Source organism: Trichoderma citrinoviride (assembly GCF_003025115.1).
Source record: "Trichoderma citrinoviride strain TUCIM 6016 unplaced genomic scaffold BBK36scaffold_3, whole genome shotgun sequence".
Taxonomy (NCBI): domain Eukaryota; kingdom Fungi; phylum Ascomycota; class Sordariomycetes; order Hypocreales; family Hypocreaceae; genus Trichoderma; species Trichoderma citrinoviride.
In genome coordinates this window covers 2,454,662-2,467,048 of record NW_020194711.1, presented here as the reverse complement: position 1 = coordinate 2,467,048, position 12,387 = coordinate 2,454,662, and the positions used below count along the sequence as shown (strand labels likewise).

At 54.1% G+C, this 12,387-nt stretch overlaps 3 protein-coding genes across 3 annotated transcripts; 2 read left to right on the top strand and 1 right to left on the bottom strand.

The window, feature by feature from the left end:
• Positions 1 to 1,780: 1,780 nt before the first annotated feature.
• On the bottom strand, positions 1,781 to 4,972 carry BBK36DRAFT_1134681 (N-terminal binuclear Zn cluster-containing/DNA binding domain-containing protein). Its single transcript, XM_024892384.1, has 7 exons — positions 4,870 to 4,972; positions 3,835 to 4,560; positions 3,348 to 3,770; positions 2,761 to 3,284; positions 2,005 to 2,702; positions 1,837 to 1,906; positions 1,781 to 1,802 (listed from the first exon to the last, which is right to left on the bottom strand). The coding sequence occupies exons 2-5, from the start codon at positions 4,539 to 4,541 to the stop codon at positions 2,107 to 2,109; spliced, it is 2,250 nt and encodes a 749-aa protein (XP_024752447.1). The 5' UTR covers positions 4,542 to 4,560; positions 4,870 to 4,972; the 3' UTR covers positions 1,781 to 1,802; positions 1,837 to 1,906; positions 2,005 to 2,106.
• A 1,049-nt stretch (positions 4,973 to 6,021) lies between these two features.
• Positions 6,022 to 6,934, top strand: BBK36DRAFT_1112885 (hypothetical protein; the record flags this gene model as incomplete). Its single annotated transcript, XM_024889849.1, has 2 exons — positions 6,022 to 6,153; positions 6,221 to 6,934. The coding sequence occupies 2 exons, from the start codon at positions 6,022 to 6,024 to the stop codon at positions 6,932 to 6,934; spliced, it is 846 nt and encodes a 281-aa protein (XP_024752446.1).
• Positions 6,935 to 7,648: 714 nt separating this feature from the next.
• Positions 7,649 to 11,702, top strand: BBK36DRAFT_1193284 (hypothetical protein; the record flags this gene model as incomplete). The annotated part of the gene is made up of 9 exons (XM_024896806.1): positions 7,649 to 7,788; positions 7,880 to 7,987; positions 8,056 to 8,231; positions 8,304 to 9,017; positions 9,075 to 9,736; positions 9,794 to 10,041; positions 10,093 to 10,495; positions 10,557 to 10,770; positions 10,850 to 11,702. Exons 1-9 carry the CDS (start codon positions 7,771 to 7,773, stop codon positions 11,700 to 11,702), a joined length of 3,396 nt encoding a protein of 1,131 aa, XP_024752445.1. The 5' UTR covers positions 7,649 to 7,770.
• Positions 11,703 to 12,387: the final 685 nt, after the last annotated feature.

Genomic DNA, 12,387 nt, shown 5'->3' with positions numbered 1-12,387 from the left:
CGTGAGAGCGGTCGGAGCATGGCTAGGGTCCAACAGTTGGCCGTTGAAACTTCACGGGCTGCATCTAACATCAAATGATTTACAGGCGGGTGTCAATGTGGTTATCCAGAGAGCGACACACACCGAAAGTTCTCGTTGGAGACAATTTTTGGGGCTTTCTGGCTTCATTGTTTTTTCTTGATTTGTGCCTTTTGCTAAAATTTGATGGCTTTGGGCTAAACTTTGCTGGTCGTAGTCAGGAACGGGGACAGTGTTGGTACAGTATGTATGATGAGGCGACGGGGAGATAGACTTGGGCTTGGGTCTTGGCTGGAGGTCGCGGGGAGAAAGTAGTACTGATACGCCGTGTGGGTTTGATTTGGTGACGGAAGTTGACGGTTCACGAGTATCCGTACGGTATGTGAGGACAGTGGGATTAAGAGCCGGCAACTTACTGTAACTTAGTTAGAGTGGAGGGAGAAAACGTGTGGGAAAAGAGAAAGATGGATAAGGTAAAGTAGCTGCAGCTTGTGATTTGACAGATGGGACATGTTGTGGCTGAACAGATTTTTTTGTTCAATATCCACTTGCTCTTGGCGGATGATGCGCACATACACCTATCTCACCTACGGAGTGCCTTGCGGGATATGAAATGGAATATGAAAGTGAGGGATGTCTTCAGAGCCCTCTTTTTGTCTCTTGCCTCTCCGTCTTCTTAATTAAGGGCTATCTTGCTACGACGTTCTGACGTAATGTAACGGGTTACGTATTCCTGGGACAGTAGAGGAGTGCCGAGTGGATGCTGGAAGGGTGTGGTGTGGATTGGATTGGACTCGTGATTGTGATGGATGAACTGGAGGAGCAAGCGGATAGTAGTGGCAATAGTGGATATGCTATCACCTTTGAACCATCCATCTTGGTACCTACTTTACAAAGGATATAGAGCTACTCCATAGGTAGGTATCCGTGCAGCTTTGCCGGTGTCTCTATAGGTAAGGTCCCCAAGATAGACGGGACTGTCTCCGGAACGAGCGGTGTCTCGTCTTCACACCACGAACCAAAACCGCCAAATGACGCTCCAAAGATCGATGGAACAAGATCGTCTACCTAACGGTCAGAAACAGCGTTTACGTACCATGTACCTCGTAGTAAAAACGGCGTGGGGGGCCATCCATCATTTGTGTCACTTTTTGCTGTGAATGACCGATCCACTTCTTTGGGAGGAATGACGAGTTTTTGAAATTGAAACAGAGTACGTTCTGTGAACATGCGGATATTGGGTTCGGTCTTGTTGGCAAGATTGAAGAAGTTGTGGGATCGGGGCTGGATATTGTATGTAGTAAGTAGTAAGTAGTAGTAGTATGGAGCGGTTCGGGGGAGTGGAGAGGGTGACGAGTGCGTGCAAGCCATCTGTGCTTTTCTTCTTTCCTGCATCTTCCGAGTATGTTAATGTGAACCGAGATATACAGAGTACTAGTACTAGTATTACTACTTGTTCTTCTGTGGTTGACAAGACCGAACAGGATTCCGGGGGCGGTAATGAGTACTTGTTTCGCTGTTGGGTGCCCCATTCGGTGTGTGTTGTTGTCGTGGGCTATTAATAGCAAGCACGTGGTATCTATCGGGGGAATGGAATCTGCATATGCGTCCGTGACATGTGGCAGCGTGAGCTTGTGACGAAGCGCAGGTAATCATTCCGACCACTGTGCCTCTCTACGTATGCAAGAACCGCTCCGTCCAGCTGGGCGGTGCTCAGCCTTGCCCGTCACGGGACACCTTCACTCACCGATCAACGTCAGGGTTCGTTTACAATACATTGTGCGTTTTACCTAGTAAGCCTAGCACACCCCGAGGGTAGGTGGTATGTGTGACGCCATCCGCAAGACGCCCCTTGACGATGTAGCCAACACCGCCGCAGTCCGTCATCGGAAGACCCCTCGTAAAGTCACGTCGTCCTATCTTCAATTCATACACAAGAATAGGATGGCCAAAGGGAAAAAAAAGGGTAAAGAGTAAAGAGACAGAAGGGTGGTAATTGTACATGCTCAACAGCTTGGAAACTCAACCGTGCACCAATTCAAGCAAAAGGATGTCGACATTCTCATCAACTATCGGGCAGCCCTCCTTTCAAGCAACGTCCAGATAGCCCGACGCGAGCGTAGGTCCAAACGTGATATCGTCTGAGCCAGGCGCAATGCCCTCGTGTGCCGTCGCCAGATCAGCCAGGTGCTGCAGCCCCTGGCTCGCCGTAGCCTCCACCGACGACGTCGGCCGCAGCTGTTCGGTCAGCTTCTCCCTCACGCTGTCCCAGTGGCCTCCGCTGGGCTTCTCCAGGATCTCCTTCATCAGCCGGACGGCGCCTTCTCGAGAACTGTCCATCTTAGAGAGCTTCGACAGCGACATGGTCACCAGTGACACGAAATGGTTGGTAAAGGGGCTCCTGAGGTGTGCGTTTGCTAGCAGCAGAGTGGCCAGCTCAGACGTCGGCCACAGTGTCTCCGTCGGCGTTGCCCCTGGCGTTAACAGTGTGACCAGAAGCTTGCAGTGCCAGTAAGCAAGGTGCACCAATGGGTAAGATGCGGCCTCGATGTGGCCGGGAAGATCTTCCCGGTAGTTCTCGATGTAGTCGGCGAGAATGGCGGCCATGGCTGGCTCGGCGGTAGAAGAGCCCGGCTGCAGTGTGGAGATGACGAAGGCAGTCCTATTCAGCAGCTTCGACAGGCCTGCGAAAACTCATGTTAGTTCATTAATCATATTATCGGACTTGATTCCTCAACTTACGGATCAAGTAGTAGCACACCTCGCCCAAGGTGTTCTCCAAGCCAGCCGGCGCGACAACGCTGCTGTCCGGAATCTGAGATGGCTTCCCTGTTCCTGCGGCGTGCCAGCGGTCCATTAGAACAAGCGACCACCAAATCCGCACGCACAGCTGGTCGTCAGAGTCTGTTTCGGATGCAGACTCGATAGGGGTAAACTTCCACAGCTTCATTGTATTCGCAAGCGCCACCGCTCTGCCCAAGAGAAACGGGAGCTGAGACGATGCTCGCCAATCCGCATCAATTATCAGCAGAAGGAGAGTCTGAGCGTGGACAATATCGACGGCGCGTGGGTGAGGTGCCTCACTGCTCTCCCACTCATGGAGAAGGGAGCTCGCAGCTTGTGTGTCACCCGAAGACTGTCCAATTGCCTGAAGTGCCGTGATGAAGGCCGTCCTTACAGTGGACGGGCATTGTGATAGCAGGGATTGAATCCTTGCCTTGCTGCTAGGGAGTATGGGATATATAGCCTGGACATGAGCAAGGTAGCTGTGGTGAGGCCCGTTAGCTCCGGCTCCAATTGTAAGGGGGGGGAGGCAAGGGAATACGCACTCATGTAAACACTCCTCGTCAAAGTCCGGTACCTCCTCGGCTTCTACAACCTGCGAGTCCATGGATGCCACGGGGGGCTTTGGCGGCGCGCTGTCCGCCTTGATCGCTGAAGGCTGAGGAGCCAATGAACTGTTAGTGTACGCAGTCCCCGAGAAGCTGTCCGAAGCCGCGGGTGCAGGCAGGATTGGCCGTGGCTCTGGTCCCCATGGCGCCTGTCGCGGAGGCGCAGGTGAGCTGTAGTCGCCCGCCGAGATGCTGGAAAACGGCCTCTTCCGGCCCGGCTCCTCAGAGGGGGCTAAGCCGTTGTAAGCGCGATGGTTTCCTGGCGTCAACAGTCGGTCAATCTCGTCTTGGGTAAGGCTACCTTCGGACTCTAGCTTGTTCTCGATACTATGAATCCTGTCCGCCAGCTCTTTGATATACCTGTCTCCAACGTTAGCCTAGTCCATAAAGGGGTGATTTTGCATCTCTGTTCATAATAACATACCCCTTGCTTGGGCCGCGCTTCTGAGGAACGCGGCTGAACAGGCAGCGCATGGAAGACCGGGCACAGCTGGAACATGGGCTGTCGCCAGTATCCGATTGGGCGTCACACTTGATCTTCTTCCTCCGGCACTCATCACATGCACGAGATACCTTGGACCTCTTCCTAGGTGGAATGGCCTCTCCCATGGAATACTGCGGCGGCATTGGGGGCCCAACGGCAACCGGAAGCGCATGCTGCACCATATGCTCAGAAGCTGGGGCCTCGTGAACATACGATGGCGGCTGATGCTGGTCTGGCTCGGGATGAGGCATGATGCTACGCATGTTCGGATCATCCACGTTCATGCCGGGGTCGGTGGACGGAAGAAGAGACGTCCCTGCCAAGCCCTGTCCGAGCTGGGCGGCCAGCTGAAGCTCCTCGAGGTTGGGGGGCCTGGACATGTGGTGCTGCTGGGGAGAAGACGGTTCGTGAGTGGGGATTTGGCCATGGTCCTGCTCCTGCTGCGCGTGGACCTGAGTCGGGTCATGCTGGTCATGCTGCTGCTGCTGCTGCTGCTGTTGCTGGTGGTCCTCAGGCTCGTGATGCTCATGCGTGTCATCGCGAGCGCCTGTGTGGTAGAACGGGCCGGCGTCAAGGCCCTCCGCGCCGGGCGAAGGATACGACATGTTGTTGGCCTCTTCCGGCTCGCCCTCACGCCCAGGACCCATAGTTGCTGGGAGACGACTCAGACGAGGCCGGCGAGGACTGTCAACGACGCTCTTTGAGCTGTCTCACGCCCGCAAGAGGAGAAGATGAAAACAGTTGAGCGGTAGTGACACGCCGTGAGAATCTACACACAGAGGCGTGGATGGGAAACAGTCAGGTCAGACGCGGTTTGTCACGCGATTGCTGGAGGCGAGCTGGCGCCGATGCAATCTGGAGACGCAGGTCTGAAGCCATTGTCAGCAATTGTCACGGTGGACGATTCTATTGTCCGAGTTGTCTGGGGTTGCCTGTCCGACTGCTCCAGGCGAGGCGGATCGCTGACTTACAGGCTTCTATCGCGATGGAAGACGGAGCATGGTAATTGCGAGACTGGGCCGTTTGAACGGAAAGGAATAACTCGTCGCCGCGTAATAGGCGACGGGATGTTGGTGTGCCTTTTTCGAGCGTTCGATTACGCAGAGAGAGGGACAAGGAGGAGGGAAAAGAATTTTCTCCGAGCGCCAGGGCGGGCAAACTCCGGCTCAACCTGGTTGTGGCGCGAGCTGCGGCGCTTGATGAGTCATCTATCGCTATCATCAGTACTTCAGCGGCGCTAGAGCGCTTCAGTGCTAGCCCTCAACCTTGGCAAGCTTGGCACGTTTTGGCAACGCAACTACGGAAAATCCGGGAGCTAACGCGCAATTAGGTAAGCCGTCAGCACCTCAGCTGCGACAAGCTGCGACATAGCGCGATCGGTAGATGCTCGGCTTCCTCAGCCTGAGTCAGCCGTCCCTTTATCATGCAACTTTCCCGCGGTCGGCAGCCAAAAAGAGGGTCAATCTGCGTGAGCGGACAGGCATCTGAGATTCCAAACTGCACTTCATTATTACTGGACAGGCATCTGCCTCCTATTTTTTTTTTTTTAACTCCCTGTAACTCCCTGCTAAGCTTTGCCTGCCAAGGCGTGATTGGCCTGGCCTCTGCATACCCGGCCTTGCCAATCCGGTAGCGCTTCGCCCTGCTCTCAAGTTCCTCTCGGCCGGCGCCAATGGAGCACCAAGTGCCTCGGATGCAATCCCAAGCCTTTGCCAGCTCATCGACCTTGGCCGTGGCCGTCATGTCCGCCGTCTGTCTGGCCGCCCTGTTTGCCGTGCCCTTGCATTGACACTCACGGCGAGCATCAACCATCGGCTGATACTTGCGCATTCCTCCCGACCACGAGGGTACTTGAACAAAGGGAGCGCGCGCTCAACACCTCTTACAAAGGGAGCCCGTCACCATGGATCGTCTGCTGATGCTGCGCCTTTGACTGCAATCCCGCTAGATGGATCCCTAGTCGCGTGCTGAGCTGCTCATACAGGGAGACGAAACATCAGCGCGAACACGGAGCAACGCCTTCTGCACATCGGTGATCATCTGGTCTTTCTCGCATCCAGCGGCGGCTTGCGGCTGCACTCTATCTTCACCTCCTGTTGTTGAAGACGCCGTCCGTCGTCTTATCGCATGGACATCTTGGAGCTGCAACGATGGGCCTTTATGCCTAATCTTCCCGCTGATATAGCGCCGATCCGGGACCTGCTCATGCGCTATAGCAACATCCCGGCCGATGAGCTGGAGCCTCACCTCATGAGGATTGTAAGTTGGTCCCATCTGCTTGCGCGCGTGGCCGGCCTTGACCTGCTGACTCGATGGATTTGCATAGCGAGAGGCAGCTTGGACAAGTTCAAGAATGCCCTTTATTGGCCGATGGAAGTTCCTCACCCTGAACGACACCAACGACTCCCGCTATCAGCAGGCTCTCTTCCGCCTCAGGTTGTCGCAATCCAGGGACGCCCTCCTGGATCTGGGCTGTGGACTCGGTCAGGTCCTTCGACAATTCCGAGCTGACGGCGTTGACGGGTCACGACTGTTTGGACTCGACTCTAGTTCCCAATTCATCTCGTCGGGCTATGACCTCTTCCGAGACAGAGATGTTCTGGGCGCTCATTTCACAGTTGGAGACGTGGCGGATCCCGACGACTTGAGCTTGGAGGAGCTCGACGGCCGCGTCAGCATCATTCATGCCGCGAGCTTCTTCCACCTGTTCAGCTGGAGACAGCAGCTGTGCATTGGAAAGCGGCTGGTCCGCTTCCTGCAGCCAGGAATACGCAATGCTTTTATATACGGCCGACATGTGGGCGTCACCAGCAATCACGAGGTTGACACGAGCGATTCTTCACCCTGCCTACATACGCAGGAGAGCTTCCAGCGCCTCTGGGACGAGGTGGGAGAACTTACGACGACCAAGTGGAAGGTCGAGGTAGAGCCAACGGGCGAGAAAATGGCCCGGCTGCCAGGAAACCCGAAAGGCGCACATGCCGTCAACTTTACCATATATCAGGTCCCTAGAAATGAAATAAAAAAGAGTTGCTTATAGGTTATCGAGTGCACATGCGTCTAGGCCATCATCAAGATTCCTCCTCACCACTTGTCCTTCCGCTCCTTTCCAGCTCCATTGCCGCTTTGCGTAAGGTTTTCTGCAGCTTCGATATTTCAGCCACGTTTGTGTCTATTGCCATCGTTACCACCACGTTTCCCTTGTTTACATGCAAGATAACAGTCTTTGTATGATGCAATCGTGAGGAGATCCTGAAGCCATAGTAAACATACATGTCCATTGGCAGCTTATTGACTTTCGGAGGCGCTCCGTTGTCATGGCAAACGCCCAAAATTTGAACTTCGCGGCGGCGGCGTAAATCCAATTTCTAACACTGATGTCGCCTAGTATGGTGTTGTAGCGAAAAGTGTAGATAGAAGTCTGGCCTACGACGAAGTAGGCTGAGGCAAAGTAAACAAGGCAAGCCACATGGTTGCCGGAGCTGTAAACAAATAAATATCCATCAAAGCCCCCAGACATGAAAATTCACACTTCTTCGCTCTTCATCGGTCTACGCAGTCATTTTGGTATTCGCGATATTCTCAGTATTAATTTCAATATCTTGAGCATCACCGTCTCTACAGACACCGAGCTACCTACCTACGCAAGACTGCGCTTACGGATATATCTCGGATAACGCAAAGTGACCTCACTGCCCCTCCAACGACCGCCCAAGTCGCGTCCTCCGCCTCGCTGTACCGGCGAGACAACTTCACCTGCTCGAACTTGCGCCCGCATTCTTCGCCTCGACTCCCGCGGAGCCTCTCCAGGGCTTGCGGTATCATTGCTTCCCTCTCAACGGGCTTTGATACCGGGGAGGCCCAACAATCGCCACAATGGAAGGATGGGACGAGGTAAATGCCCTGCCATTCGTTACCCCCGGCTTTCGCATTCTGTGATGCATCAACATGGCCCAGCTTGATGCTAATTTGTCTGCCATTGCAGGTTGCCCGGGTTCAGCTCCCGCCACCGGCTGTCCACGCCCTCCCGACTCGAGTCACGACGATGGCCTTCGATACCATCCAGGCACTTCTCTGGGCCGGCAATGAATTCGTACGATCCCAATGTCCCGCCGGCGCACGCAGGTATCCAGCATGTCTTGCTAACTCGGGTCTATCCAGGGTCGAGTCACTTCCTTCGCCGGCAACGACTTGCAGCGATACACGTCGTTCAAGGCGCACTACGCGTCAGAGGGCCCGGTGCGGCAGATTCTTGTCAACAGCAAGGGCGTGCTGGTGCTGGGAACCACCGATGTGCACATGGCGCAGAGGGGAGGCCCCCCGATCTGGCATCTCAAGTGCGCATACTACTTCCTACCTTGGGTGCAGTCCCTGAGAGTCAGACCACAGCGGTGCTAACAGTTGTCCAGGCACGAGGAGATGAAGCAGCTCAGATGCATGAGCTTCACTTCCAAGGGCACGGCCGAGATCCTTGTTGCCGGTCTCCAAAAAACCATGCTTGTTATCGACGTCGCTAAAGGAGAAGTCGTCAAGCAGGTCCCAACGGAGCGTCAGTACTCCATCATGAGGCGTGGACGCTACATTTGCGCGGCCACAGAAAACGGAGCCGTCGATCTCTTGGATCCCGTCACCTTTGCCCTTGTCAAGACATGGAATGCCCATACGGCCATGATCAACGACATGGACGCTCAACACGACTTTATTGTTACGTGTGGCTACTCGCTGCGCCAGGGCCAGAAGTACATGCTGGATCCCTTCCTCAACGTCTTCAACATCCGGACCATGTCGTCCATGCCTGCCATTCCGTTCCCGGCCGGCGCCGCATACGTGCGCATGCACCCGCGCATGCTCACGACCAGCATTGTAGTGTCACAGACTGGCCAGATGCACGTGGTGGATCTCATGAACCCTAACACCAGCAACGTGCGTCAGGCCAATGTCATGAGCTACCTGGGCATGTTTGAGATAGCTCCCTCGGGCGAGGCCATAGCTCTCGCCGATGCAGAATGCTTCATTCACCTCTGGGGCTCGCCAACAAAGATACGCTTCGTGGATCTGCCTGCTCCTATAGAGTATCCTCATATCGAGCCGCCGGCTCCGCAGCTTGATTGGTCACCAGAAACGTGAGTTGCACACCCTCTTTCGATGGGTCCGATCATGTATCAGCTAACGTGTCACAGCCCTCTGAACTCCATCGGCCTCCCTTACTATCGGGAGGTACTTGCCTCTTCTTGGCCCGAGTTGCCTTCGGATGTTGGTGCTCCTCCTGTCAAATTCGATACGCAATTCCTTGCCGGTCTCAACTCTACCGAGTCGGCGCTCTATGGCCGCAATGTGCGAGGCCTCAAAAGGAATCAGCTAGAAGACACTCGCAGCATACACAAGTCCGCCAACTCTGGGATCAAGGCGCCGAAGTTTCTCAGCGAACAGGCTAGAGACCTTGCCAAATCGGAATCTTCCAGCGCCGGAGAGAGGGCAGACGAGCTCTCGTTCCCCCTTTCGGAGATGGAAGTCGGATCAGACTTGCCCATGATGTATAGAAATGTCGAGATCAAGTACAGCAAATTCGGTGTAGACGACTTCGACTTTGGCTATTATAACCAAACGCGATATTCGGGCCTCGAGATTCACATCTCCAACTCTTACGCAAACTCGCTGCTTCAGCTCATGCACTTTGTCCCCCTGATTCGAAACATTGCTTTGAATCATACAGCTACCTCCTGCATCAGCGAGACCTGCCTTCTGTGCGAGCTCGGCTTTCTCTTTGATATGCTCCAGAAAGCAGAGGGATCAATTTGCCAGGCCACGAACATGCTGAAAACCCTCAGCCGACATCCTCAAGGTAAGACTCGTTCCCCGCTCACATCACATCGCTCCGCAAAGGCTAACCCACCCACAGCTGCGCCACTGGGTCTCCTCGAGGAAGATGATGCTCACGGGTCGTCTCTGCATGCCATGCTGCAGGGGCTCAACCGGTTTCTCCTCGACAGAATTGCCGCCGACTACACGACTATGGCCCCGGCTCCCACTGTCATGGAGGAGACATTGGCGACAATGGCCACCAGCAACATCAAATGTGCCACTTGCAGGGGCGAATGGAAGAGGCCTGGGTCGACCTATGTGAATGACTTGCTTTATCCAAGTCCTGTAAGTTCGTCAGACCAGCTCCGTGGTGACTCTGTGCCAACGCGTCTCAAGCGACCGCCCGGTCGAAATGGTAGAACACCGCGCACCACTTTCTCCCAGATTCTTAAGAGCAGCGTGGAGAGAGAGACGACTCAAAAGGGATGGTGCATCGGATGCCACAAGTACCAACCCATGTCGAATCGAAAGACGATTCACAGCATTCCCAAGGTCTTGATGCTCAACACCGCAATCACGAGCGCAGAGCACCGAGCGCTTTGGGCCACGCCGGGCTGGTTACCAGAGGAAATCGGCATCATCGTCGAACAGGGCCAGTTCTTCTGCTACGAAGGAGAGGACTTGAAGCTCCACTTGCAGCGCGGCATTCACAATATCACAGTCTATTCGCTGATCGGAATGGCCATCAACATCGAGAGCGGCCAGGCACAGAAGCCGCATCTTGTGGCCATGGTCAATGGTAGGACATCATGCCTCAACGGTATTACTTTCTTTCATCACGTTACTAACCTCTCGATTAGTTGGCCATGCGGAAGCCGAGGCTCCTACTCAGAGCCAATGGCACTTGTTCAATGACTTCTTGGTGCGCCCCGTAAGCAAAGACGAGGCTCTCAGCTTCAATACCACCTGGAAACACCCTTCTGTTCTTGCATACCAGGTCAAGGCGGCAAACAACAAGATCGACAATGAATGGAAAAAGAACATTGATACATCGATCTTGTATCAGGATCTGGGGTAAGCCGATCTATTGCTAATATTCTCACATTCATGGCGTTGAAAGAACAGCGCATGCTAACTTTGGCGCTCCCTTTAGACCAAGCCCTCGTGCGGAGAAGAAGACATATCAACTGCTCGACCCTGCAACAGAGCGGCCGGGACCAGGCACCATCGTCGCGCTGGACGCCGAATTTGTGGAAGTGCGGCAGCCAGAAATCGAAATGAACTCGGATGGCGAACGCGAAGTGATTCGACCTAGAGTTCACGCACTCGCGCGCGCCTCTGTTGTCAGAGGCCAAGGCGAAAAAGAGGGGGTTCCCTTCATAGACGACTACATCTCCATCAACGAACCGGTGGTTGACTATCTGACGTCCTTCTCGGGCGTTGTCGCGGAAGACTTGAACCCAGCCACCACCACGCACAGTCTCCTGCCACACAAAGTGGTGTACAAGAAGCTCTGGATACTGCTCAACCTGGGCTGCACGTTCTTGGGCCACGGACTCAAACAGGACTTTCGAGTCATCAACATCCACATACCCAAGGCCCAAATCATCGACACGATTGAGAAGTTTTACCTCAAATCACGCCTGCGAAAATTATCACTCGCCTTTTTGGCGTGGTACCTGCTCAAGGAAGACATCCAGCTGGAGACACATGACTCCATTGAAGATTCCAGGACGGCCCTCAAGCTTTACAAGAAGTACCTCGAGTTTCAAGACGCCGGGATCCTGGAGACTATGCTGCAGGACATCTATCGTGCTGGCCGGGACGTCAACTTCAAGCCCCCTAAAAGGGACGGCGGCGACGCTTCCCGGTCAGTCACACCACCCGCCCTGCCTGCTGCGGAGAACGGGGGGACTCCAACGCCTACTCAGGTGCCAACCACCCCCGGTAGGGTCGGGTTTAACAATGGGGGCTGGACACCGGGCAAGGCTTCACCTATGAAGTGAGAGACGGCACAGAACAGAAGGGAGGGTATGACCGAAGGAATGAAGACGAGGAGATTCTGAAGCCTGGAATGAGTTGCGAACATATGTTTGCTGTGGACCTTTGCAGGCGAACAACAGCCTGTCGTCTTAGGTCCGCCTTGAGCATGCTGGAGGGGATGGTTATACTCAGTGGTCGAGTCTGCCTCCAGAGAAGCAGGGTAAATGATATCTGAAGGAGACACGACATGTAGGAAATGTACGGATGTACAGAACATCTGAGAAACATGGGGGGGAGTATCCTAAAGGACAGGAATTGATATGACTATGGGCTTGAATGGGACGAGAGCGGCAACGGGATTGATGATATGTAAAGACAAATAAGACAACACTTCGACTATACCTACTGTTTATTTCTGTCTTTCTCTCTTTTTTTCCCAGATCAAGGCAGTAGTAAACCGAAGAATGCAATTTCTTCACACATTCCGTGGCATGAAAAGAAATGCTACGGCGTGTTGAGGTTGAACGAGCGAGGTTGGGCTGAAGGGGACTTGGCTCTCTCGAAGAATGCAACTCCTACTTATTTCATAAACCGTCCAAAACACCCCATGTATGCATTACCACCCTCCCCCGCCCCCCCTTTCTTCTCTGTGCATGTGTTATTTTTTTAGGTGAAGATGATATATATGTGTTTGCGCGTGTGTTTGTC